The sequence below is a fragment of the Echinops telfairi genome, unplaced genomic scaffold, assembly GCF_000313985.2.
Source record: "Echinops telfairi isolate 266 unplaced genomic scaffold, ASM31398v2 ScPeMD7_7469;HRSCAF=8507_1, whole genome shotgun sequence".
In the NCBI taxonomy this organism is placed as follows: domain Eukaryota; kingdom Metazoa; phylum Chordata; class Mammalia; order Afrosoricida; family Tenrecidae; genus Echinops; species Echinops telfairi.
Window position 1 is genome coordinate 73,886,215 of NW_022111373.1, and position 27,927 is coordinate 73,914,141.

At 39.1% G+C, this 27,927-nt stretch overlaps 1 protein-coding gene across 1 annotated transcript in view; it reads left to right on the top strand.

Annotated features, from left to right (window-relative positions):
- WDR41 (WD repeat domain 41) overlaps positions 1-27,354 on the top strand; it is a 57,069-nt gene extending 29,715 nt beyond the window's left edge. The window contains exons 7-13 of the mRNA XM_045285104.1: positions 2,424-2,486; positions 11,886-11,996; positions 17,361-17,545; positions 21,103-21,224; positions 22,163-22,251; positions 23,751-23,884; positions 26,461-27,354. Of these exons, the coding sequence (XP_045141039.1) occupies positions 2,424-2,486; positions 11,886-11,996; positions 17,361-17,545; positions 21,103-21,224; positions 22,163-22,251; positions 23,751-23,884; positions 26,461-26,613 (857 nt within the window). The 3' untranslated portion in view covers positions 26,614-27,354. The remainder of the gene's footprint in view (positions 1-2,423; positions 2,487-11,885; positions 11,997-17,360; positions 17,546-21,102; positions 21,225-22,162; positions 22,252-23,750; positions 23,885-26,460) is intronic.
- The last annotated feature ends 573 nt before the right edge of the window (positions 27,355-27,927 follow it).

Below are 27,927 nucleotides of genomic sequence, written 5' to 3' on the forward strand. Positions count from 1 at the left end.
AATCGAGTTTACAACAGTTAGAACTAGTTTATGTCTACGTTAATATTATAAAATATCAGAAAACTTATGACTTATTATAGTGAAAATCCATACAGTCCTGGGATTTACAATTTAACTTCTCATTTCAACATTTGCCTCCTAATCTTGCTTGGTTTATGGTTGTGATGAGGGGCTATTGAGTCGGTTGCAACACTTAGCAGGGCGACACACCACAGAACCATGAAACGCTCCTATTCCTGCACCATCCTCACAAGCATTGTGGTATGTGAGCCCATTGTTGCAGCCATCTCCTTGATGATCTTCCACTTTTTCAATGGCCTTCTACCTTACCAAGCATCATGTCCTTTTCCTGAGGCTGGTCTCTTCGGATAACATGCCAACATATATGAAACCAAGTCTCTTTTCCTCCTGTACCTTTCCATAGAGTGGAGAATACTTAAAAACTATCCTGCACAGTAAGCAAGCCTATGTAGAGGGACAGTTTATGGCAAGACACGTTCCTCAAATCACAGTAGTACTAGCCTTTCTATGGGCGGGAAAGAGAAGCAAGTGAGAATTTTTATATATGACACCAACCAGAACCTCACCATCTTTGAGTTGATGTCCACTCATCATGACCTCTAGGACGTGTAGAATTGCCCCTGTGGGTTTCTGAGACTAACTTCTTTTTAAAAAAAATCATTTTACTGGGGACTCATACAACTCTTATCACCATCCATCCATCCACCCATTGTGTCAAGCACATTTGTACATTTGTTGCCATCATCATTTTCAAAACATTTTCTTTCTACTTGAGCCCTTGGTATCAGCTCCGCATTTTTCCCTTACCCTCCCCTCCCTCCCTTATGAACCCTTGGTAATTGATACATTCTTATTATTTTTTCATGTCTCCCTTTACCTACTTTTCTGTTGTCCATCCCCCTGGGAGAGGGTTATAAGGTAGATCATTGTGATAGGTTCCCCCTTTCTCCTCCCCACCCCTTCCCGCTTTCCCTTACCCTCCTGGCATCACTACTCTCAATATTGGTCCCTAGGGGTTTATCTGCCCTGGATTCCCTGTGTTTCCAGCTCTTATCTGTACCCATCTATATACTCTGGTTTAGCCAGATTTGTAAGAGGATTAGGGTCATGATAGTGGGGCTGGGGGTAGAGGAGCCATTAAAGAATTAGAGGAAAGCCGTATGTTTCATTGGTGCTATACTGCACCCTGACTGGCCCCGAGACTAACTCTTATGGACTAGAAAGGCCAGTCTTTCTGCTGAGGCTCTGACTGTGGTTTCAAACTGATGACCTCGCAGTTAGTAGCACAACTTATAACCATTATGCCACCAGAAAGGACTTTAAAACTTCATGGAAAAGTTAACTTTAATAGTTTTTAAAGCTTTATTTTATTAGTATTATTTTTAAATAATTTTATTAGGCCATAATCCAGACATCATACAATTCAATAATTCAGTTGTATCAAGGAGCATTGTACATTAGCTACCACAATCAGTTTCAAAATATTTTCTTCCTTCTTGTACTCTTTTTAAAAAAATCCTTTTATTGGGGGGCTCTTACAGCTCTGATATCAATCCATCCATTCATTGTGTCAAGCACATTTGTACGTATGTTGCCATCATCCTTTTCAAAACATTTTCTTTCTGCTTGTACTCTTGTACTCTTTGTTAGTAACTCTCCATTACCCCTGCCTTGCTGCCCCCCCCACACCTCCCCTGATTCATTTCCCCCAGGAACCCTTAATCTAGTTATTGTCTTTATAGATTCATGCATCTTGCATTTCTCATAACTTCAGTAGCTTAATAAAGTTTTTTCCAACACAGAATGATTGAGTCTAAGATATCAAAACTGTAGTTTTTCTGACAAAAGTAGTAATTGTAACATTTTATAGAAGTTATGGTTACCCTAAACATATTTCATGATTCAGTTACAAAATGATGCACAGGTCTCTATAATAAGTGAAATGTGGAGTCTGATTATTTCAGTAATATAAGGACTTCTAGAAATGTATTGATTATTGGCTAGCTCATGTAGTGCAAGTTGTCAGGCATCTTAACTTTACATTAAGGAAGACTCTATATAGCTGGAGACAATATCTCTGATTAAGCTGGTATCATAAATGAGTGATGGTGATTATCTTAAAGGATCCTTGATTAATAAGTTTGATGAATGTACTACTTTATTACAATAGTAACAATGTTCAGAGGACATAATCCTAATCCTATGATTATTAAAGCGATTCAAACCTAATTTTGACAACATCATTTTTCTTGTATAAGGAAGAAAGGAAAAATACATGTGTGGTAGGCACACATTCTTTGTACTTTATTGTTATCATTTGCTTTATGATAAATATTAATATAAAACTAAGAAAGTTTTGTGTGTGATCAGTCAGTAAATCATTGCTTTCTATATTGTTGAAGGGATCAGTGCTTTGATTGAAATACCTAAAAACTGTGTTGTAGCTGCAATTGGCAAAGAACTGAGTGAGTATGATTTTTTTTTTCTCTTTAAAATTTGAACTAGACTTGTATAATTATCAACTAGACTGACGAGTTTTATATTTAAGGGATAATCTGCCCCTAACTCAGTCTAGCCTCCTGGGATTGTTGGGATAATATGGAGACTAGAATATCAGGATGTCAGGGCGGTTTGGTACACCCACTGCTCATTATTGATTCCAGAGACAAGGCCATTGGGGGGAAATCAGCATAATGTGCAGTAGAAATGCAGAGAACTCATCATTGTATAACTGCCAGATTCTATCATTCTATAATTTTAAAATTGCATCTTTATATTGTTGCCAAATGATATTATCACATGACTGCCAAGCCACTGACAATAATGGCTCAGCAGAACTGACACATAACCTTAACCATCCCAGACAGTGTTCCTCTTACCATGTACCTCCTATTGCTAGATATATGTGGTTTATGTTCTGTGGTCAGGAACGTGAAATGTTGGCTAATGGGAGAGTTGATAAGTGAGGATTAGGTGGAGTACACTTGATGTAACATAAGCTGTGATCTGACTACCCGATTCCTCTGGTACCAGCAGGGCCATCTTTAACCTACATTCCTTTCCTTTGCTGATCCACAATCATAAAATTAGCAAAATTTAACCACATAAAATAGAATAATCAACATTCTACAAACTAAAACTTTGGGAGGTTTGAAGAGGATTATTTAGGAAGTCTCTAAACCAGGAACTGGGGGCTTCCTGCCTCCAGAAGCCAGAATGGGCCTCATTTTGTGTGTGTCGGGGTGGTGGGGGGTGGGGGTGTAATGGAGGCTCCTGCCATTTTCCTCAGAGAAGTGAGGTAAGCCAGGTTCTGTAGGAAGCAGTTTGTGTTCTGTGCCTTATGAATGGAATTTGGATGTTGAGAAGTGAGAAAATGAACCATCCTTCTTGTAAGCTGCTTTCTCTTTTCTAATGCAGCCAAGGGAGGTTTTCTATTGCTGGTGCTTTTTCTAGAGCCCTCCCTTCAGATGTGCTCAGACAGTTGGCAGGTTGCAAATGCCTGCCTGTGGGACAAGGGTAATTGTTCACCCTCTGCTAATTTCTAACTGCAGGCTCCACTGATCTGCAGCCCTGTTTCTCTTTATTCAATTGACCTTTCCATATGAAGTCATGTCTGAGGAGTAATTTTTTAGGTCCTGTGCTTTATCTTTTCTTTCCATAAGCAGTTTCTAAATATATACTTTTGTATTTAGTTTTCTTTTCACCTTTTCACTTTACAAATGCAGTTTTCTTGTGTCCACCACTGCAGCTTAGAAGAAATCTTCTTTCTTCCAGCCTATTTTCTCATATTTGATCAATTACTTTGTTTTACAGATTTTCCTTTCAATTAGTGGTTCTGAAATTCTATTGGGCATTAGAACCCGAAAGACTTACTAAAACACAGATTACCAGGCCAGCCCCAAGAATCCAGTAGTTATAGAATAAAGCCAAATAATTATAGAATAAATCTAATAAGTTATCAGTTGATGGTAAGGCTACTAGTTCAGGGACCACACTTTGAGGACTACTGCATGTCACCCTCTGATTTTTTCCCCCACTTTTTCTCTTCATGTTATATGTTTGTTTACTGAAGTAACAAATGCAAAGGAATAAATATGTGTTATTTCATTCATATATAATATATAATGAATATTACAAGCATAGTTCTAGTTTTTTTATCACTATGGATGGAATGACCATTACTATGGGCACTTAAAGTACATTATTGGACAGATGAATATAAGAGAAGAATAATGTAAATTTGTGATACCCACATTCTGCATCTTCCCAGACACCTTAGAGAGAACCCTGATAACAAGTGCTATTTTAACAACTGGTTTGCTGAACACAACAAAAAATTAGGCATCAATTCTGCTGAATCAGTGTGAACCGGCTGAATCCCACCGCTAGTCAGAACCAACTCTGGCACCTGACAACAGCAATTAAAAAAATTAAGTGAACTACCATCACCTTTATTTTGTAAAAATGATATTTTTAACAAAGAACAAGTAAGATGGTGAAGTAGATACATTTGGTTATATGAAAAACCTTGGACAAGCAAGATGTTGAAGTGGATACATTTAGTTATATAAAAAGCCTCTTGGGCCCTTAATGTTAGCCGCTTTTCTCCCAGGTATATGAAACCTTGCTCTAGAACTATGTAAAATCACCAGTGTCCTAAAGTTAAAGTGCACACATTTTAACAATTGAGGGCCAGCCTCCATTGTTTGGGGCTGACAAGTTGGCTCAGACCCATAGCAACCCCATGCACATTGGATGAAGCATTGTCTGGTCATTGGTACTGTGTCCATGTCCTTGACGCGCTCTTTTACTGTCACTGTACTTTTCCAAGGACTGGTCTCTCCTGACAGCAACTGCAGAGCACGTGAGATAAAGACTTGTCATCCTCACATCAGAGGAGCATTCTGCCTATACTGCCTTCAAGATAGATTTGTTTGTTCCTTGGGCAATCCATGATACTTTTAATATTTTTCTCTTAACACTGTAACTCAATGGCATCAATTCTTCCCTCATCTTCCTAGACATTGTCCAGCTTTCACAGGCTTATGAGGTGGCTGGAAATCCCACGGTTTGGGCCAGGTGCATCTTAATCCTCACCATGATGTCCTTGCCTAGTAGTACTTTAAAGAGGTTTTGTATAGCAGATCTGCCCAGTGAAATACATTATTTGATATCTTGATTGCTACTTTCATAATCATTGATACAAGTGAAAGGTAATCCTTGACAATTTCAGCCTTTATTATGTTGTTGTCTATTGGTCCAATTGTGAGGATTTTTGTTTTCTTTACATTGGTGTGTAATCATTTTAGGATCTAGGCTTTGATCTTTATCAGCAAATTCTTCCTGTCTGTCTTCATTTTCTGTGAGCAAGGTGATGTCATCTTCTTATTCCAGATTGTTGAGTCTTCGTACAACCCTGATTCCATGTTCTTCTTCATGAAGTCCAGCTTTGCATATTATTTGCTCAGCATAAGATCAGAAAAGGACAGAACCCTGATGTACTTCTTTACTGATTTGAAACCATGCAGTATCCCCTTATTCTGCTTGAATGACTACCTCTTGGGCTATGTACAGGTTCCACATAACAAAATGAATTATTCTGGAATTCTCATTCTTGACAGTGTTATCCATGACTTGCTATGATTCACACAGTCAAAGCCTTTGCATAGTCAATAAAACCCAGGTAAATGTCTTTCTGATATTCTCTGCGCTCAGTCAAGATCTATCTGGCATCCGTAGTGACATCCCTCGGGCTATGGTCTCTGCCGACTCCAGCTGTACTTCTTAGCAAATTCTTGTTGTTTTTTTGCTGCGACTATTCTGAATTATATTACAAATTTTAATTGCATGTGATACTGATGATATTGTTCAATAATTTCCACATTCTATTTTATCACCTTTCTTGGGATGAGCATAAATACGTATCCTTTCCAGTCAGGTAACCAGACCATTGTTTTCCCTATTTCTTGGCATACGCTGGCGCGCACTCCCAGCACTGCCGCAAGATGTCCCTGTTTGAGTCTTGTTTCTGCGAATGCCTTCCATGCAGCATGGCCTCCTTCCTCCAATGCCATCTGTTCTTCAGCGTTTGTTCCGCTTTTGAAGCTTGCATGGTGACTAGTTTTTCCCAGTCCAATGACTGGGTGAGTTCTTCCCATCTTCGTTTGCTACTTCCTGCTTCATGCATTATCAAAACTCAAGACTTGAATGTTTCCTCCAGTTCTTTCAGCTTGAGATAGGCTGAGTATGTGCTTCCCTTTCGGTTTTTTAATTCCGCCTTCTATTAGCTTCCTCTTATTCCTTGAGTCCTGTATTGCTTATTTCATCAACATTGACTTGCTTGATACTATTATACCTGAGGGGTTTCTCAGTTTAGTGCTTTCTTTTATGTTGTTACCCTGTACCTGGGATATCCCCCTTGAGTTAGTTAATTGTGCCAGCCTGGCCGATAATCACATGTGGGGCTGGTTGAAAAGCGAAGGGGTAAATGGGTGGTGAGCCTCGTCTTTCTAGTTCTCGGGTCTCTTGCTTTGTGATGGTCGCACCAGGGTGCAGCTGCCTTAGCAGTTCCCTGCTTCAGCTTGCAAGATTGACTTCCTACAAGACATCCCCAAGGAGAAGCCACATGGACCTATCCCGATGCAGCCCTGGGTGCTGGAGCAGCTGTGTGGAGACCCCTGCTAGTGCTGAGATGCTTATTCGTACACTGACTCAGCTTTCCTCCTGCAGTCGGCATCATTGCCTCTGTTTTGTGAGGTGGAGGACTTTGTGGACTGGTGTTGGGTTAATGGGTTAATGTTGGACTTGTGGGCTTGGACAGCATTGGGTTGGGATGTTTTCGTGATGCACATTTTCTTTACATAAAACTCTCTCTTATACATGAGTTGCTGTGGGTTTGTTTCTCCAAAGTACCCAGACTAACACACCCCTCATTGTTTTCTTGGTTTGATTCCTCCTGCTCCTTTAAGAGTTCAGGTCCCGTATTACTTTTCCTTCTAGTAGCCTGCAAACATATATATCATTACATTTACCACTATAAAATAATATTTTTTTATTTATTTTTTGTTCCCTATCTTTGGTGAGGCTAACAGTGGAGTGGTAGGCCCATGGGCACTTATTAGCAGACGTGAAAGATGTTTGTAATATGTCCTGATAAACAATTATGCTGAACATTTCTCACTGGCATTGCAACTTGCTAACTTCCCTGTTATTTTTTGCTACGTGCCATCAAGTCTGTTTCAACTTATGGCAACTACATGCACAACACAACTAAGCACAGTCCTCACAGTTGTTTCTATGCCCAAGCCCATTTTGCAGCCATGGTGTCAGTCCATCTCTTTGAGGGCTTTCCTGTTTGGGGCTCCCCTTCTGCTTTACCAAGCATGATGACTTTCTCCAGGGACTGGACCCTCCTGAAAACATGTCCAAAGCATGTAAGACAAAGTGTCACCTTCTTTGCCTCCAGGGAACACTCTGCCCATATTTTTTCCAAGAAAAAAAAAATCATTTCTCCTTTTGGCAATCCATGGTACTTTCAATATTCTTCTCCAGCACCACAATGCAAATGCATCTATTCTTCAGTCTTCCTTATTCAGAGTCCAACTTCCACATGCATACGAGGTCATTGAAAATACCATGGCTTGAGCGAGGCACACCTTAGTCTTCGAAGTATCATCCTTGCTTTTCAATACTCTAAAGAGGTCTTGGGCAGCATATTTACCCAATGCAACATGTCTTTTGATCTCTTGATTGCTGCTTTCATGAGCATTGATTGTGGATCCAAGTAAAACAAAGCTGGACAACTTCAACCTTTTTTCCATTTATCATGATGTTGTGAGGATTTTGGTCTTCCTGACGTAGAATTGTAATCCTTACTTAAGGCTGCGTGCGATCTCTGATCTTCATTAGCAAGTACTTCAAGTCCTCCTGGCTTTCAACAATTAAGGTTATGTCATCTGCATATCCAGATTGTTAAGGATATGCAGATGCCGTGTTCCTCCGATCCTGATGCCATGTTCTTCTGCAAATAAGCCAGCTTATCTGATGATTTGCTCCTGATTCTAAACTATGCAGTATTCCCTTGTTCTGTTCACACAACTGACTCTTGATCCATGTACAAGTTCCACATGAGTATAATGAAGTGTTTTGTAATTCCCATTCTTCTCAAGATTATCATAGTTTCTTATGACCCACAGAATCAAATGCCTTGGCATAGTGAATGAAACACAAGTAAACATCTCTCTTATTTTGTGCTTTGAGACTAGATCCATCTATCATAAGCAATGATATCCCTTGTTCCAAGCTCTCTTCTGAGTCTGGCCTGAACCTCTAGCAACTTCCTGACAATGTACCGCTTTCCTCTGTTGGATGATTTTAGCAACATTTTACTTGCATGTGATATCATTGATATTGTTCTATAGTTAGCATTCTGTTGGATCACCTTTCTTTGGAATGGGCACACATAGGGATCTCTTCTAGTCAGTTTGCCAAGTCTCTGTCTTCCAAATATCCTATTATAACAAGTGTGTTAGTCTAGGTTGACTAGAGAAACAAATCCATAGACACTCATATGTATAAGAAAGAGCTTTATATACAAGAGCAATTGAATATTGAGAAAACATCCCAGTTCAGACTAGATCAAGTTGATAAGTTCCGATATTTGCCCATATGTCCAATACCAATCTATAAATTCCTCTTCACATTCACGCAACATATGCAATGATGCTGGATGCAGGAAGATCACAGGCCAGTGGGTGGAACGTCTTGTGAATCCAATGGTGGTAGAAGCATTTCAGCACTGGTGTGGGTCTCCACGTGGCTCCTCCAGCTCCAGGGCTCTAGCTCTATCAGTGTAGCTCCATTTGACTTTTTAGCAGGAATGTCTTGCAGGGAGAGTGTGTATCTCCTACCTCCAGTGAGCCATTTCTCTTCTTAGTGCCTCCAAATGAGGTCATGAAGCTGTGACTTGATTGACAGGCTAAACTCTGCCCCTTCACTCTTAATAGTCTCACGTTGACAATAGATTATGTAACTACCGCAATGGATAAGTACTTCCAGTGCTTCATCAGCTTTTTGAAAGATTTCAATTGATATTTCATCAATCCCTGGTGACTTGCTTTTGGATAATGCCTTCAGTGCAGCTTGAGCTTCTTTCATCAGTATCATTGGTTCTTGCTCATATGCTCCCTCTAGAAATGGTTGAGTGTCCACTAGTTCTTTTCAGTACAATGTCTCTGTGTATTCCTTCTCCTGCATAATTCAGTATTTTTCCTATAGAATATTTCAAGATTGCCAACCAAGGCTTGAATTTTTTTTCTTGAGAATTTTCAGTTTAAGAGGCTGATTGTGTTCTTCCCTTTGAGGTTTTTTTTTTTTCTTTTTTCCTTTTCGGTTAATTTCCTTAACAAATCATTCCCTCATGATTTTTTTTTCTGTGAGTTCTGTGTAGACATTGCAATGGATATTAGAAAATAGAGAGTTAAAATGGAGAACATTAATTAAGCTAACACATTCATCTCCACAAGCTTCTCTTCTGAATGAAAGCTGCTAGCAATAGAATTTTAATTTTATCTTTACGCTAACAGCAGATGCTTATTGAATGAGTAAATAAATAAAGTATTGAATTCTTTGGAATAGTAGTACAAGGTCATTGCTTTAATGGAAGTTCTATCATATAAAAAGAATAGAAATTAGTCTAATTCAGAAATAATTTTTTTAATGTAAAGCGTTCTTAAAAATCAGGTTATACTTTTTACTTAGTTTTATCCTAGAATAAAGAGATACCATATCTTCATACAAATAACCTGTATAGTATCCATGTTTTGGTAAACTACACCTAGTTTCCTATGTGCTGAGCTCTTTAACATGTTTGTGCACATATTTTACCTGGGTAGGTTGTATGTAAAACTACAATAATGGCATTTTTCATTAAATAAATTTTGTACTTATAAGTGGAATCTTTTCTGTTTGAACAACTAAACTTCTATCTATGGCACTTGGTTGTAAATATTTCATGTCAACGTTTCTCTTTTTGTACATGAGGATCCCTTCCGATGGGAAATGATGGTCTCTTTGTGCACCAGCTGCAATGACTGTGGGACTTGACTCACAGGGATGATATTGGCCCTGAGACTGCGTCTTGGTTAAAAAGCGGGCACTTTTTCCATAACCCTTCCCTCAAAGTGGCTTTTACTCCTCTTCTGCTCTTTAATCCAATTAATTTTTGGTTTCCTTGAAGTTATGATGAAAGTGGCCTTGTGAACACTCCCTTATAGAGACTAGATTTATAGACTGACTGACCAGTTGTACATTATCACTAGTACTTTGTAGGTTTTGTTTTTTCTTGTCAGTATTTCACATTAGTATGAGTATCTCCATTTTTTAATTAAACAGTGTATTTCTTATTATTCCAAAATTCTTTTTTGTTAGTATTATTCCAATAAAATAGAGTTTTCACACAACCATTTAGCTAGTTATCAGGAAGCATTCTCTCTTGTATTACAAGACTTTGTTTTTCTGATAGTCACAGTTTGAACGTGAGTGAGTGCCGGAATTAAATAAGTTTGCTAGAGATTTGTGAGCTGGTAAGATATTGTCTCGATCTAGAGAAGGAGAGCAGGACCTTCTATCCGGAGACGGGTGTGAGAAAGAAGAGAAACTAGTAATTAGCCAACAGTTGGAAAAGACAATGACTTCTGAGACCTTCCCATCTGTCAGACATGATTTTTGTGCTTCCACAACACTTTATACAGAGATTTATTGCAACACTTAATACACTGATTAAGATAGAGTGGGCTTTATTCACACTTTACATCTCTGGTTCTTGGAACATAGTGGAGGTTTAGTAATGATTGCTGATTCATTTCAGTTAATTTTATTTTGAGTTTTCTCTGTGAAAATTAAGACTGATACTAATTTAAATAAATATACTACTTTATAATATTTTAAATAAAATTAGATTAGAGATAGGCAACACATTAAATATGTATTTAATAACTTTAAGGAACAGTCTTTTTTCTCAGAGAATTTATAATTTCATAGTGGATGCCTAAATGTCTAGAAAGTACTGAAAGAAAGAAATAAGCTACTGCTGAAGTTTTCCCTGTTGTTGTTAACTACCATGGAGTCTGCCTACCCATAAGGACCATACGCACAACAGAAGGAAACATTGCCCAGTCTTACATCATCCGCAAAATTGCTCCTGTGCTTGAGCCCTTTGTAGCCATTGTGTCAGTCCATCTCTTTGAGCGCCTTCCTCTTTGTCACTGCCCCGTGTCTTAACAGACACGATGTCCTACTCTGTAACTGGTCTTTCCTGATAACACGTCCAAAGTATGTTAAGATGAAGTATCGCCATCCTTGCCTCTACGGAACACTTGGGCTGTACGTTTACACTGAGCTGACGTTAAATATAATTTATAGTTTATGAATATTTTGTAGCAATATTGTTGGCCCGGAAACATGAAACCTGTCGTTCTGCTGGGGATGAAAACCTTATTAGAGAAAGTTGACAATGGAGATGGTTCAGAAACGTGGACCCATCACTGCCTAGGAAGACCTGAGTAGTACAGGGAAGGCAAGGCTTGAAGCACCCCTAGAGACGTGGGGCTTCGATGGTTGGTACTGAGTTTGGAAGTGTCAATAAGTAAGAACATTTTATAGACACACACTTTGGGTTTCCATAGATCATTTCATGCGTCTTACGCATTTGATAAAATTACTTTCAAGTAGTATGAGTAAAGTTTTTTTTTAGAATATAGGTTTTTCAATACTATGGAAAATTTCTGTGAAATACTTGCTTTTTAAGCAGAAATAGTATTATTATTTATGAAATTTATTGAAATTTTACCTGTCTCTTCATTTAGTAATTTTCAGATTGGTAGCACCCACAGAAGAATCACTAGAATGGAATATTCTTGAAGTTAAGCGCCTTCTTGATCATCAAGATAATATTCTCTCATTGGTAAATGTCAATGGTAAGTTTATTGTGTATATATGACTATTTATGTATATATGTTTATTATGTGTACCAGATTATGCAACTACCACAGACCCCCCCTTGTCAATTTGACACTTTCACATAACTTTTTAGCCATATATAATTTTCAAACAAACAATAATAAAATCATATCTGTACCCAACAGGATAAAACTAAAATGCATATAATTCAATATGTGCCATCCTCATTTAAACATAACATTTTATAGGCAAACAAAGCAAAAAAAATATCCTATGCATAACAATTGCAGTTTAGTGTAACACCTACACCTTAATCCTATAATCCTATGAATATATTCCCCCACCTATACTGCCCACTTAACATCAACCCAGTGCTATGAGGAGATAGTTATATTCTTTGATATGAAGAATCTTCATTCCAGTTGGAACTTTTTGAGATCTGCATCCATAAACAAAGTCAAATCAGGACAGGCTATCCATAAAGTCTGGAGCAATATGTACCAGTTCACAAATATCTTCTCTTCATCTAGTCAGGTTCTGGTCAACTCAATGCGGGCGGCCTCACTTAGCCTCACCAGGGTGCCCATTGGTTGCCTTGCCTTTAGACCATAGCCCCATCAAACATTCTCAACAACCCTAGCCCCTTGTGCTAGGTCATTAACTTCAGACCAGTCAACCTCTAGTTCCTGTAAACCAAGTCCATGGATGTTAGTGGACAGACGCAACCCGTCTCTTTATTGCTGCAATTCTCCCACTTCCACTCAACAAGTGGTTCCAGGTGGTCACCTAGCAAGCATTTCAGCCTGCCCACAGGCTTCCTTTAACATTCAGTCCTAGAGAGGAGTTTTATTCATGGTTCCAGATTTTTTCAGCTTCTGACAAAAACCACTACAGTTCAAACTTCACAAAGTCAGAATTCCTTTTTCTTCAATCTGTCAACAGCTCTTGGAATGCAAATGTCCCGAGTACTCCAAAACACTGGGTGGGGCTTATTTGCAGGCGTTTTCCTGAACTTATTTAAGGGTTCAACTTTAATGGTTGAAGACAAGTGGGCTTATAAGCTCTCTATTTTCATACTTCTCAATAAACATTTCTGTCAATCATTATATCAATAATAAGCAGATGAAATCAGTATAAACAAAGTAAGTAGAATCAGATACTAAGCTCAATTCTTAAAACAGTAAAGTTCAATCCTTATTTAGCTTAATCTTAATCCTTATCTAAACTATTCTGTGTATCTAAAAATAAGGGATTAGACCTCTTGGGAGCATCAAGCCAGAGCCAGGCTTTCTGTCAGCCATTTTCCTTAAGCAGCATGGTTTCTGAGACAGTCAAACGGTGATTTCTACACCTGAGCTCAAAATATACATTTATCACATTCATTTTTGCCATTTCACACAGGAATAACCAAAAACTACAACCAAACAAAATAATGAAGACTTTTAACTTCCAAAAATCTTTCCAGAAAACAGCCCTGTAAACTGCCTGGCCATATCTGACTTCTGGCTAGCCAAGGAAGAAACACTGCCATGAGGGAGAGGTCAAACAAGCATCCTCTCTGCATATTTATGATTTGTTTCTCTAATACCTCTCTCCCAAGGTGCCATGATGTGTTGCTGAGAGACCCCACTCCTGGTACCATAATGTGTTAGTCCAGGTAGACTAGAGCAACAAATTCATAGAGACACATGTGAACAAGGAAGAGGTTTATATACAAGAGTAATTGAATCCTAGCCCAGTCCAGATCAAGTTGATAAGTCTGATATTAGCCCATATGTCCGAAACCAATCTATAAAGTCCTCTTCAGGCTCATGAAATACATGAAATGATGAATGCAGGAGGATCACAGGCTAGTGGGTTGGAAGTCGTGTGGATTCAGTAGTGTTATAAGCTTCTCAGCACTGGAAGGGGTCTCTATGCGGCTTCTGTCTCCAGAATCTGGTTGCATCAGGGTAGTTCCATATGGCTTCTCCAGCTCCCAGGGCATAGCACCATGTGTCTTATCAGTAGAGCGTCTCTCGGGGAGTGAGCTGAGAGAGTAGTGTCTCCTGCCTCCAAGGAGGAAATACAGGAGTTCCCAGAATTCTCAGGAGATGGCCATGCCCACACAGAGGCCTCATTGGTTATATCTTGATTGACAGACAAGACTCCACCTCCTCACTTGTAATCTTCCCAAATTGACACCAGATTACGTTACTACCACAATATATATTTTACAAAATTATGCATTTATTAATATAACCAATTCTGAACTTTAGGCTTTTTTTCTGTAACTCAAGACATACTCCAATTAAAATAATGCCTTCAATTAATAGGATTTGACTTTTTTTTTAACTTTGAGATTTAAGTCAGTGGAGCTCAGCAAATTTCATTGATCGCTTTGATAGATCTAAGGTTTAGGCAGAAAGAGAAGAATAGGGCAGAGAAGAGAGAAGATGGAAGGGAGCGTGATTATCTGTCGGAAATTAATAGCCATAGAATGATTGTTGTGGGGTATCAATACTAATGTTTCATGGCCTATTCGTCGTCCCTGGAAAATGATTCTTGCTAGTCTCTTATTTTGTAGAGATTAGGAACAAGCGTGTCCTTTTGTTTTACCTACCACACAGTATAGGACCCAAACAGCAAGTTAGCACACTTGGTAGAATGAGCAGGATTCGATTGTAATCATGACTGAGAACGTTGTGAGAGTAGCACCAACCGAAAGGTCTGCAGGAAGTGGGTATTCCCTGCCCCTTTTTATGTTGTTGATTTTGAGTTGTTAGATTTTCTATTTAGTTTCAGAAATGATTTTTTTCAGTATCTTCTGTGAGCTAAGTCTCACTTTAGATGGCAAAATATGGTCACAAACTACAAAAACTTGGGATTGAGGTAGTTTACTTAAATTGGATTCTGCTGGGTGATTTTGTTCAGAGGTCAGATTAAAGGACCCCTGGGTGGCTTGAGTGTAATAGTCTGGAGAGGAGGAGGCTGTAAGAAGAAGCGTTGTGAATATGATAACAGTTGGAAGACTGAACGATACCAGCCAGATAGCTACCTGACAGCTATGCTGCTGCTTTCTGAGCAATGCTTTGTACAAACACGAGGGGAGGGGCACAGGCAATACTCGGTCTCCATTTGTGTACATTTTCAGTCATATTAAGAAATATTTGTAAGAGTATCTCTTCCTCGCTCAAAGTCCTCCTGTTTAATAGCCATCTTTTTGTGAAAATCATCTACAAGTCTTTGTAATGGCCAGATTTCTTTGCTGATGGAAGTAACTGCTTGGGAGGGTGTCTTTGTTTTTCTCTGTGGAGTTCTTTTATCTAGCCACAAAAGATGACTTCCTGTCTGTGGAGCTTTCTTCACCCTCCTTGATGACACTAAGTTAGAAGACCCAGTTCCTGGTGCTGCTGAGAAAAGCACAGTAATGTTCTGGCGCATTACAGTGATTATGCTTTGTCTTGTGTTAGCTGTGAAGCACTGAGCTCATTGAACCAGCCTGGCTACTTAAATGAACGTGCTAGGGATATACCATGACACCTCTTTTTCTGTGATGTGGACAGAGGCTTGTAAATGTTTAGCTAATAAAACTTTGTTCAAAAGTTTCCTTGCCAGCTTCTTAAGGCAATTAAAAAATGATAATAAAAAGAGGAAGGGGGGAGCTAAAACAAAAAAAATATTGTTGAAGTTATAACAATCAGACGTAGTTTTTACTTTGTAAACTCCATTATAAAATTACGCTATAGTTTGTAAATAATACAGAAGTATATTTTGGAAATCATTCATGAGTAAAGTCTGGTAAAATCTGAAAATGACTTCTCACCAGATCAGTCTTTTATCTAGGCAGAACTGGCATCCTTTTCCAGATCCTGAAGTGGCTGTCTTAAGCAGTTAGGGCCATTCTCAGCGTGCTTCTGTGCAGTCACCCGTTATGAGTAAAAATGGCCATTGCTAACTTTATACCTCACAGGGGAAGAGTGTTCTCAATGTGATTGCTCTAGGACAACCTAGAATTCAACATAGAATTTCCATAAATGTGGATAGTAATCATCAAGTTTACCAAAGAGATCAAAGTATGTGAGCAGGGGGTTTTCTAAGATAGGCATGGTAGCCTTGTGTGCTAGGCTGGGATTTCCACGAAGCAAAGCCTGCAACACTAAAATACATAGAGTAAAGAGACTTATGTAGAGAGAGAGCAGCCCACCACAGCCTTCTGTCAACTGGGTGCGCGAATTCAAGCTCTAATACAGTTTCCTCATCTGTTCTTGAATTTTATTGTTTACAATCCTGGGATCACACAGGCTGTGGACTTAGTGACACGATGCTCAGAGGCTGCTTGTTTTAAGACAAGACTCCATTATTCTTTCTGATAGATGGGCACCATCTGATTTCTTCCATGCTTTGCCATAGCACTCATGTTCTCAATGCTCCAATGAGGTAAGTATGGAGAAGGGCTGCATCCTAAGAACTAACTACTCTTAGGTTAGGAATGGTGAAGTGCAAATTCAGAATCCATTCACATAGCTAATGTATCTTTTATGTACTTTCCTCAGGTTAAATTTCTAGAAGTACAATCAATGTTTTTCACTTTTTAAATGTTTTCATGAGTAATACCAAATGAACTGTGGAAAGATTATACCAATTTATAGTAGGATATTTGCATTACATCAGAGGGCTTATTCTATATACTTTTGCCTGTAGTCGGTATTTTGTTTTATTTCTTCCAATTTGCGAGTTAATAAGTGGTAAAATACTATTTATATATTTTAAGATTATTAATAGAGTTCATCATCTTTTCACATGCTTACTGACCATTTATATTTCTTGTTTTGCCTGTTAAGGTCTTTTCCCCATTTTTTTCTGATGGGTTATTTATCTTGTTCTTCTTTATTTATAGGAACTCATGAATTAATAATAATAAACTTTTTCTGACATCTAAGTGGCAAGCTTCCCTATACTTTTTGGTTACTTTTTCCCCAGCACAATATTAATTCAGAATTGCTTCTCTATCCCACCTTCTTTAAAGCTTTTTTCCATTCCATGTTTACACAAGAATTCCTCTCTTAATTTCTTAAAAGAAAAGTAATGTCTCTTAAATGTATAAATCTATTTGAAACTCATTTTGAGAGGGACAGGAGGTTTTTATTCTCCAAAGAGTTAATCAAATGTTCCAATACGTGGTGGTTCTTTCCTTAATGAATTGAAGTAGAATAATTGTTGTATACAAGGTAACTAAGTATGTGCAGGTCTATAATTATTTGTAGTCTTTTGACTCTGTTTTCTTAATCTCTGGTCTTAATTAAAAGAGAATTTATTGAGCATTACTATTAGGCATTATACTTGTTCTTACCTTTTAACCAAAATAAAACAGTAATGAGGCATATGTGGACTCCTTGCAGATTTGAGTCTTGTCACTGGCTCCCATGTTGGAGAGCTGATCATCTGGGATATCTTGGACTGGACCATGCAGGCTTATGAACGCACCTACTGGGACCCATCTCTACAACTGGACACCCAGCAAGAAATAAAACTGTGTCAAAAATCAAATGACATTTCTATTCATCATTTTACATGTGATGAAGAGGTAAAAATCAGTATGGTATAAACTTGGCTTAAAAAAACAGTTTCTAATTTTTAAAATGTAATGCAAAGGTGGTACAAAAAGGTGTCATTCTTTGTGCTTTGAAATGGTGCTGTACATCACTTCTCCGCCTTTGGCTAAGATCAGGTGAAATGGTGCTATGTAGTGAATGATCTGGGTGTTTGCATGGTTATACCACTTGCATAGTGCTGCTGTGAGTGAGACTCACACAGACATATAGTAGATGGGTATTGAGAAAGCATTTTATCTTAGGGTAAAGATCTGATTACATAACCACAGATTTTAAAACGATATTGAAGTTTTGGGTTGGATTAATTGACCCCATAAGTCTTGGAGTTAATATTTAAAATGGTTTTAAGCAACACTATGGGAAAAATCCTTTTGTAGGTACTGGTGCATTTTCTAGATAGGTAAAAGAAATTTAAAAATTCAGAAATGTTTCTCTTTTAATCTCTTGACCAAAGATGATTATATAATGCTGACTTTAATCCTTAATCGGTCAATGATACTCTTGAAGGATTTTTATTTCTTTTTCTAAGAGAGTGAATATTAATGGGTTACTGAATCTAGATTCTAAGATTTTTTTTCTTTCAGCCTCCTGGGCTCAGAAAATGTGTTCCTTTCCTGAATGTAGTCACAAGGAATGCTTGAGTTGTACTCTTTAAGGAGAAGGTTAAGGAAGCTTTTTATTGCCCTTTATTTTCTTCCTTTCTGTGTTATTTAAATGTTCTAATCCTGTGTGTAGGTTATATTCATCATTGGTGATCCGAGTACCAACAGGACAGGCTTCAGTAGAGATTGCAGACTAAGACAGACTAAGGAGAAAGGCTGGGCAATCTACTTCCGAAAATCAGCAATGGAAACCCTGTGAATCACAACAGAACGTTGCTTGATAATGGTGCTGGAAGCCGACCACCCTAGGATGGAAGGCACTGTGTAGTCAGAGCTGCAACAGTGGGCTCAAGCATACTGAAAATCATGATTCAGGGGATACAGGTCATGTTAACACTTTGTTGTAGATGGTGTCACCTAAAGTTGTAGCTTATTGCTGTTGTTCGGTGCTGCCATGTCGGTGCCCACTCCAGCAGCCCTGTGTACAGCAGGGCGAGACACTGCCTGGTCCTGTGCCATCCTCACAATACGTTCACAGTACTTGAGATGAAGTCTCCCTTTCCTTGTCTCTAAGCAGCATTCTGGCTGTATTTCTTCCAAGACAGATTTGTGTGCTCTTTCGGCAGTCCGTGGTACCTTCGTAGTTCTCAGCACCATGATTCAGATGATTCTCATACAGGCTTCCTTGTTCCTCGTCCAACTCTCACATGCATATGAGCCGAAAGAAAATCACTTGGGTCCGACACTTCTCAGCCTAGTAGATGTCAACTAAGAATAACGATGCATGCTATGGTTCTCACTAGAAATGTCCGTAGTGTGTTCTGGATGGGGAGGAGTTAGCGAGTTTTTGAGTTCTGGAGGGGGGTGGTTCTGGGTGGTTCATTTTTTGTGTTCACCTCTCTCTCAGAAAAAAAAAGCCTAGAAAATAATCGAATAAAAATAATAGAAAAATAGAGAAAACAAAATGTCAGAAACAAGGCAGTGAGGTTTAAGGAAAGCCCAAGAGCAAGGCATGCATCATGTGGTTTAACTGTTGATTTTTTGGGTATATTTTTATGTAGCTTTCATCCTGTTCAAAGTTTTTAACTTGTTTATCTATGTATCACAGTAATGTTTGCCCATCTTAGCTTAAGATACTTTAGACCTAAGTAATATGCTACCAATGACAAGTGCTTTTAAATGAATAGAAATATTTTCTGAGTAACAAGGTATTTCTAGTACTTTTAGGAAACTGTTATTGTGAACAGATAGTCCTACTGTAGCATATGCTTGTTTTCTACTCTTTATAGGTTTCTCGATTAATTAAACACGTGTTGTTCGTTGACTTCCAGTCACCTGCAACTCAAAGTAACTGAATGTATAGCAGAATGAAACATTGCCCAGTCCAGTCCTATGCCATCTTCCAGGTCATTGCTAGGTCTCAGTGCATTGCTTGTGGCTGTTGTGATAATCCCTCTCATTGGGGATTTTCCTTATTTCTGCTCACCTCTACTTTACCAAACATGCTTTTTATCTTATGATGGGTCTTTCCTTATGTTATGTCCAAAGTAAATGAGCCGGAGTCTCACCATCCCCTCTTCTAAAGAGCGCTCTGGTCGTATTTCTTTCAAGACTGCTTTGTTCAATCTTCTGTACTCAGGAGATGATTCAGGAACCTTTGTCAGCACCACAGTGTGTCTGCATCAGCTCTTCTTTCTTCTTCCATGTCAATGTGTGGCACCATCCAACTTCCATATCACTATGCAGCAATTAGAAAGACTATGCTTGGATCTTGCTAGTCACCTCATACTCAAAATGATACTTTGGTTTTTAAAAATTGAAAGAGTTCTTCTGCCGCTGATTTCCCCGATGCTTACATTCATTTCTTAACTGCTGCTTCCATGAATGCCAGTTCATCCAAGTAGAACTTGTTGACAACTTTAATGGGTCCACGGAAGTTTGCTCACATTCTTCAGGCAAAAGAAGTTAAATCATTTTCGAAAGCTACTGATTGGGTTCTGTGATTGAAACCCCAGGTTATACATCGTTCCTGGGGGCTATGTTGGAGAAAGTTGTCGCGAACACTGAACTAGTGAATACTGAGTTAGCTGTTGCTGCTTGGGGAAACAAGCGGTGAGGTTCCTGCAAGCTTCTCATCAGCTTGTTTTGTGTCTTGTCACACATCATTTGTAAGCTTCTTTTTTGTGTATCGTTGATTCATTAATATTGAATTTAAGTTCAGCTGTGCAATTAATGGTCCCGGAAAGAGTCTATGTAAACCCACGCTATCTTTTCCATAAGGCACATCACAGCCTTATGGTCACACGTAGGGGCATCAGACAGTGATTTACAAACCCAATCATCAGTACAAGGCAGAAAACTATAAAACGCGAGACACTGCATTGAGTGTGGAGAGGACACTCGGTGACAGTATGAGGATTGAAGTAAGAAGACACTGTTGACTTGGTGCTGTGAATCGGTTTCTTAAAATGTTGCCACCTTGCACACATGTATCTATCAATGGCTGTGAAAATGTTGCGAGTATTGATTTTTAGGACTACAGATAAATTTTAATAAGGGGTAATTTGCAAATACAGAATCCACAAAAATTAAGATGGATGGTACCTCCTAGTTCAGCTGCACGACCAGGCTGACTCTCAGCCATAGGGCCTATAGTTACTGTTACCTTTGAAAGGAAAAAGGGATGGTGAAGAGGTGTGATATGCAGAGCTTTCTCTCTGTTAGAGGCTGCACCCTCCTACCGACTGAATAGGCCGGGCTTGCTTTGTGCTTTGATAAATTAGAACTTCAGAGGGCAGTGATTTGGGCTGAAGGTAAGAATAGTGTAAATGACCGTGGCTTTCTGAAGTTACACTAGGCTGGCAGTCTGACTCACCAGGTAGTGTTATGTCCCACTTTGACACCCATTTCTGAACTTTCCCCCCTAGAATGTATTTGCTGCAGTTGGAAGGGGTTTATATGTGTATAACCTTCAGCTGAAGCGTGTGATCGCCTGTCAGAAGACAGCACATGACTCCCGTGTCCTGCATACAGCCAAGCTTCCAAGCCGGTACAGCTTCCCTGCTTCCCATCTCTGCTGCACTGGACGAAAGCGACCCGTGGTCCCCAGGGCCCCATTGGAACCTCTCATGTGACAGGGTTCTTTTGCAAGTGGAGAATCTCCACCATGGTTCTCTTGCAGATGAGTTTGATGCACTATGTCACAAAATTTACAAGCAACAAAGTTTAAATGAACTACATGGGATTTCATGTAAGAGGAGATAGTTTTGTAATTTGGTACTTATTTTAATGAACAAAAACTTTGAGCATTTATAATATACTTAATTTTTGTTTTCTATCAACCTACATTTTTGTGGTTTTCCTGTTTATTGGCCAGAATTAAATGGTAGTCTCCTTGTTGTCTAAGCCTTGCTAAGCAAAGGTTTTCTTCTCACGGTAAATTTGGCTGCTGAATTTGTAGAGGTAAAATTATGTGAGGGCATATCCCTTTTAATACAGGCTATTTTTAGAATGAGAAACACTGAGAAAGAGACAGTGAGAGGAGAGGAGAAAGATGAGCAAGGACCTTTTAAAAATATAATTCGTGTAATATACCGTATATACTTGTGTATAAGCTGAGTTTTTTAAAAATTTAATCATTTTATTGGGGGCTCGTACAACTCATCACAATCCATACAAACATCCATGTGTCAAGCACATTTGTACATTTGTTGCCATCATCATTCTCAAAATAAGCTGAGTTTTTCAGCACCTTTTTAATGCAGTTTTGTGGTAAAATTAGGTGCCTCGCTGATATTTAGGTCGCTTATACTCGAGTATATACATGGTAGTTCTTTCCTGAGAGTGCTTTTATTCCCAGTTGTAAAGCCTTGTGTGTGTGTGTGTGTGTGTGTGTGTGAGAGAGAGAGAGAGAGAGAGAGAAAGCGCGCACACCACCTTCCATACTCTTTGTCAATGTTTTGTCTTACTGATCTTTTGGTCTGACAGGCAGTTAATTTCATGCTCAGAAGATGGCAGTGTACGCATTTGGGAGTTACGAGAAAAACAGCAGCTTGCAGCTGAGCCTGTACCAACAGGTGAGTGCCTTCTCCCGAACGGGCAGGTGGGTAGAAAGGGGAACCGATCAAAGGATCTACATATAACCCCCTCCCTGGGGCCAGGACAATAGAAAAGTGGGTGAAGGGAGACATCGCACAGTGTAAGACATGACAAAATAATAATTTATAAATTATCAAGGGTTCATGAGGGACGGGGCAGGGAGGGAGGGGAAAAACGAGCTGATACCAAGGGCTCAAGTAGAAAGAAAATGTTTTGAAAATGATGATAGTAACAAATGTACAAATGTGCTTGATACAATGGATGTATGTATGGATTGTGATAAGAGTTCTACAAGCCCCAAATAAAATGATTTAAAATTAAAAAGATAGTATCTCTCTTTTTCTCATATGAAAGAATAAATGCAGTTACTCATAACCACAAAAATAAGTAAATATAGAATGTGGTCCATATAGAATTTCAAACGGTCCCTAAAATGTTTATAATGAAGCATTTCGGGATATGGTCAGTGGGACCTAACTTTAATTTTTATTAAAATAAGTTGCTTTGCTTTCTAATTGCCCATTTCACTTTCAGTGAGCTGGGATTTTATTGCTTTGAAGGAAACTGCCATTTTTTGATCATCTTGGCTATAATTGATTAATATTGTTTATAATTCTGACTGATACACAAATAGACTTTGCACCTTCAGATGTCAACCCAAAGTGTTCCCCAAACCTTGAAGCATTGACAGCATTGAATTCAAATGGCTTTATGGAAGAGTACACTTTGGGTATAGAGCATCATCTCATGACCTTTTTACTTCCATGCTTTTGGTTTGAAAACAAGGCCCTGCTTGTTTAAGCACATTAGTTAATAGCCGTTACATACTAATCAGATAGTGATGTCTCTGTAGTTTCTTCTGAAACCTGAAGTCTTCGGGTATTGCTTTTGGATACATACACATAGCTTCTCCTCTTTACCCTTTATTACCATAGTCTGTACTACATGATACCGTGACTGATGGCACATTCTTTAACTGGTGACTGATTAAAGGGACTTTGTGTTTTTCAATTACCTTAATTAGATGCTGCCATTCATGCATTTACTTATCTCTACTTTCATTCCCAGCCTCTGTATATATTGTGTCTGTGCAGATGCTGACTCATAGTGACCCTATAGGATACGGTAGAACTGTCCCTGTACAGTCCCCCACACTGTACTTCGACAGAAGTAGCAAGCCCCTCCATCGTGGTTGATGGTTGTGATTGCTCCCCTTGCAGTAAGCAGCCCAACAGGTAACCTTTATACCACCAGGGCTCCCTAGAGGGTGAGGAGGGGCTAAGAAAGGTAAAACTAAATATTGAACAAATAAAAAACAAATAGCCTAGCTTAGTACCTGGCAACATTATTTCCGTAGCCCTGGAATGAAATAAGTGTGGACTGTCTTTGTACTTTTACGTGTTCTGGTCACATAGGACTGTTAGGAAGAAGGAGCACAGACATTTTGGAAATGACTGAAGTGGTTGTGTTTTTCTAGGTTTTTTTAACATGTGGGGATTTGGAAGGGTAAACAAACAAGCCAACCAACCTGTTAAAAAGCAACAAGAAAATGCCGCTTTATGCTCACTGGAGCTTGTTGGAGATTTGATTGGACACTCCTCAGCTGTGGAGGTATTGTTTTTCAATAGGCATATAAATGTTCTGGCAATGCCTGCTTTGACATCTTGCATCATTCATTGAACCTCTCTGTTCTTCAAAGCAATCTGCCTGTATAGCACACCTGTAGGGCTTTGCTGACTCCGAAAAGATAGCTTACAGTCTGTAGTTAGGACCTCCTTTCAGAGGGGGATGTTTTGAGGAGGCAAGGAAATGCGTTGCTTCTAAAATTGGGCTTATCATTTTTTTAGACTGAATAGCTGACAATAAGGGTGATTATAATAAGGATGTGCTAAGTGCATGAGGAGCTTCAAAAGTTCACGGAAAAAAAGAATGGCAAGATAAATGACCTTTTCCCATGAACTGTTAAAGCTCCTGTATATGGATAAAACCGGTGAGTGTGTGTGTAAAAGTAACCGGAAGACGAATGGAGGGTTGTGACTACATATGTACTGTAAAGCTTTCATAGCTCCACAGGTCTGTAGCAAATGCATGAGCAAAGCTCCGTTTTTAGCTCTTTTTGAGGGATTACAATCTGTTAGTTTGTAGGGATTACAATCTGTTAGCCCTGTGCCCTGATTACCCTAGTGCATCTATGAATCCAGTAGTTGAGCATTGTGGGTGTGCACAGTTCCACCTTGTAGAAATTCAGACAACATTGCTCTTGACCACAGGCACCATTGCCTGTCATGAGTAAGATCAGTCCAAATACAGAGATGACTGGAACTGATAATAGACTCATCAGAGCCCTCATTTATGGGTTTCTTAACATCTGCCCAGTCTTATAGCCAGGAGGAATGAAACTGCCCATTTGAAAGTGTGTCCATGCTCCAGAGAAGCAGCGGCACTTTTGCATGTTCCCCATGTCTTTGCCTGTATAGCAGACATAAAGAGTTTACAAAGAGATGTACAATGTAATTCCTCCGCTCATAGATGTTAGACTTTTACAGGGATATACAGAGCTAATAAACTGTTAATCAAGGTGGATTACAATGTGTAGTCAGCAGTAAGTAAACATCCAGGTGTTAGAAAACATACTTCTTGTTGACTGTTGAGTGGATCATAAGGAAGTTAGCTGAGCCTTCGAAGTTTGGTGGGAGTAATTCAGCCTTGTGATTGTAAACCCCTTGAAGTTGTTTTACTCGTCTCCAGCAGGTAACCCTGTTATTTATGTATTTATTATTTATGTACTTATGTGTCTTTACCCGAATAACAAGTTGTTTTGGAGCGTGGTGCACATAGAATGCAATAGACAAAAAGATCTATTCGGTAGCCAGGAACACACTGTCTAGGTTTGAGGGCTGGGAGATAAAGCCTAGGAAAGTGGTTTGGCGTTTGATTACTTGGAATGCCAGGCTGGGAAGGTTCATCTTTATTTTAAAAGTAGTGGAAACTGCTAAAGGCTTTTAAATGGTGGTGGAAAACCTGCACAAGGGTACATTTGTCATAAATGTCAGGTTCTTGGGGATTTTTAGTGTCTGATTTTTAGGGATCTTCCTGAGTTAGGTGATAACACCAGCACTTTTGTAGTACCTCTGGCTTTGTTGGAAAAATCTAGGCTGTCTGTTAGGTGCTCTGCCTTTCGATAGCCCGATGAGCTTTATGGTGGATAGTATCCTTTTCCTGAGGAATTTTGCTCCCTTCTGCATCATCAGCTGAGATTTCTTTTGTGATCTTATCCTTCTGTCTTCAGAACTCCCTGGATCATTCTGGAGAAAGCTCTCATCTTATCATTCCTTAGTGTTTGCCTCTCTGTCTCCGTCTCCCCTCTGCTGAACGTCGCTCTCTGTCGAGGATCCATGGTTCTCTCAGCTTCAGCCAGGCTTCTCTGGCACTGGCCCCCACGCCGCCTGCTCCTCCCCCCTCCGCTTCCCTGTTCTGGCTTCCAGCCTGTCTCCTTTGCTGGGCATGTTTTCTCCTTTGGCCTGATGCCTTACCTGTTTGACACTTCCTCTGGCAAGTTCAGTGGTCATTAATTAATCCCCCCACCTGGCCGTTTTTTGCACTTTTGGCATGTTGTATTATTTAGTGCCTGATGATACAGTCTTCAATTAGTGACCTAATTCTTTCAACTATGATTTGGTTTTCCCAACTGAATTTGAGCCTTACCTAAAGGTAGGGACTACAGGTATATAGAGGAGACATGAAAAATGTTTGCAGATTGATTGATTATGCTTACTTTTATACAAGGAGCTGTAGCTAATGTTTATCTTGGGGAATTTTCATACATTGTTATTCACGTGGGCATAAATAATGAGATTAGTATGAATGATGAAGGTAAAGCAGGACCTCCATCTGGTCAAAGCTTGACATGAATACTTTAATTAGATTATAGGTAAAATTAAAGTAGCTGCTTGTAATAGTTGCGCAGTATTCTGATTATTAACATACTAGAGACTAATGTAATTGCAAGTGACTTTTACCAACACTTAAAAAGTAGCATTTCTCATTAAAAGTGAAACAGAAGTTTTGTGTTCAGATCAAACTAGGTCTCCAAACTGCATGTCCTACAAGCACATGTGTTAATCTAGTTTAATCTCTTCTAGTGTCCTTGAAATTCCTGTAATCAGTAGCTCCAATTTTCCTTACAGATGTTTCTGTACTTTGAAGATCATGGACTCGTGACATGCTCTGCTGATCACCTCATTATTTTGTGGAAAAATGGAGAGCAAGAATCTGGATTACGCAGTTTGAAGTTATTTCAGAAATTAGAGGAGAATGGTGACTTGTATCTTACTGGGTGATTTCAAGGAATTAGGAATAGTACACGTGCAAGACCGTCAACATTAGATCTAGGGTGATACAAATTTTAAGATCTCTGAAAAACATCAATATATCCTTTAAGTTTAAAACCCTTTTTTCCCCTTTCACTTCATAAAATTCCATTTGTCTGAATTGATTTTTTCTGGGCCTGTAAACCAGCAATAAGTTGTTTCTCAGGTATCAGTACATCCACCAAGCAATATAGCACATGTTTTCTATTTGATTTTTCACACAGCAGTATCTTCAAGCCACTGAGGCAATGGGTCTGATTTCACTAATGAATTTCAGGCAATGAAGGTTTCAGAGCATTGCACAAATATCTGTTGATACAGAATTAAATTTATACCTTACTGTCTGTATAGGCAAAAATGTTTTTATGTTTTGAAAAATTAGCCGCCTAAACCGGAAATTGCCTAGACGTTTTAAGAGTGAGAATACTAGACTGTGAGCACCTCTCACTGTCTACACATAGCATCATCTTGTTACGTAAAAAGCAAAGATCTCACGTTCAGAACTAAAATGCACACATAACCCATGGTATTGTCAATTGTCTCATATGCATTCAAAACTGGACAGCGAGTAAGGGAGGCCTAATTGATATGTTTTAATTCTGGTGTGAGCAAAGAACAGTGGACTGACCGAATAAGGAGCAAATCTGTCTTGGAAGAAGTACAGCCAGAATGCTCCTGAGAGGCGAGACGGCAACACTCGTCTCACATACTTTGGACATGTTTTTAGGGGACCAGTCCCTGGAAAAGGACATCATGTTTGGTACCATTGGAAGGTCCGTGAAAAAGAGGAAGACCTTCCAGAAGACGGATTGACACAGTGACTGTAATCATGTGCTCAGACAAGCTGTGGTTGAGAAGATGGCAGAGTGGGCAGTGTTGGTTCTGAGAGACATGGGTCTTTCTGAGTCAGCATTGACTGGAGGGGACCGAGTAGCAAGTTAAAATTTCATCATCAGGAATTAGATTTTTATGAAGTTACATGCAGTTGTATTTACCTTTTGGGGATTTGGAAAATGACATGAGAAATAAAGGCTTGTAAGACTACCACTTGAGGAACGTGAAATCATGTTTACAGGCTTTTTTTTTTTAAGTAGCTTTGTGGAACAAGTAATATACTAGTTAAGTTACCTCCTTTACAGTGTAGAATAATATGAATGGGGAAAATTAGCGCTGCCTTTTCAGCGCACACACTGTGACTGTGGCATCCATCAGGAATTACACAGAGACTGTGTTCGAATCTTGCATCCTGAAATTAGGGCATGGGTGATATCCCTAAACCAAACA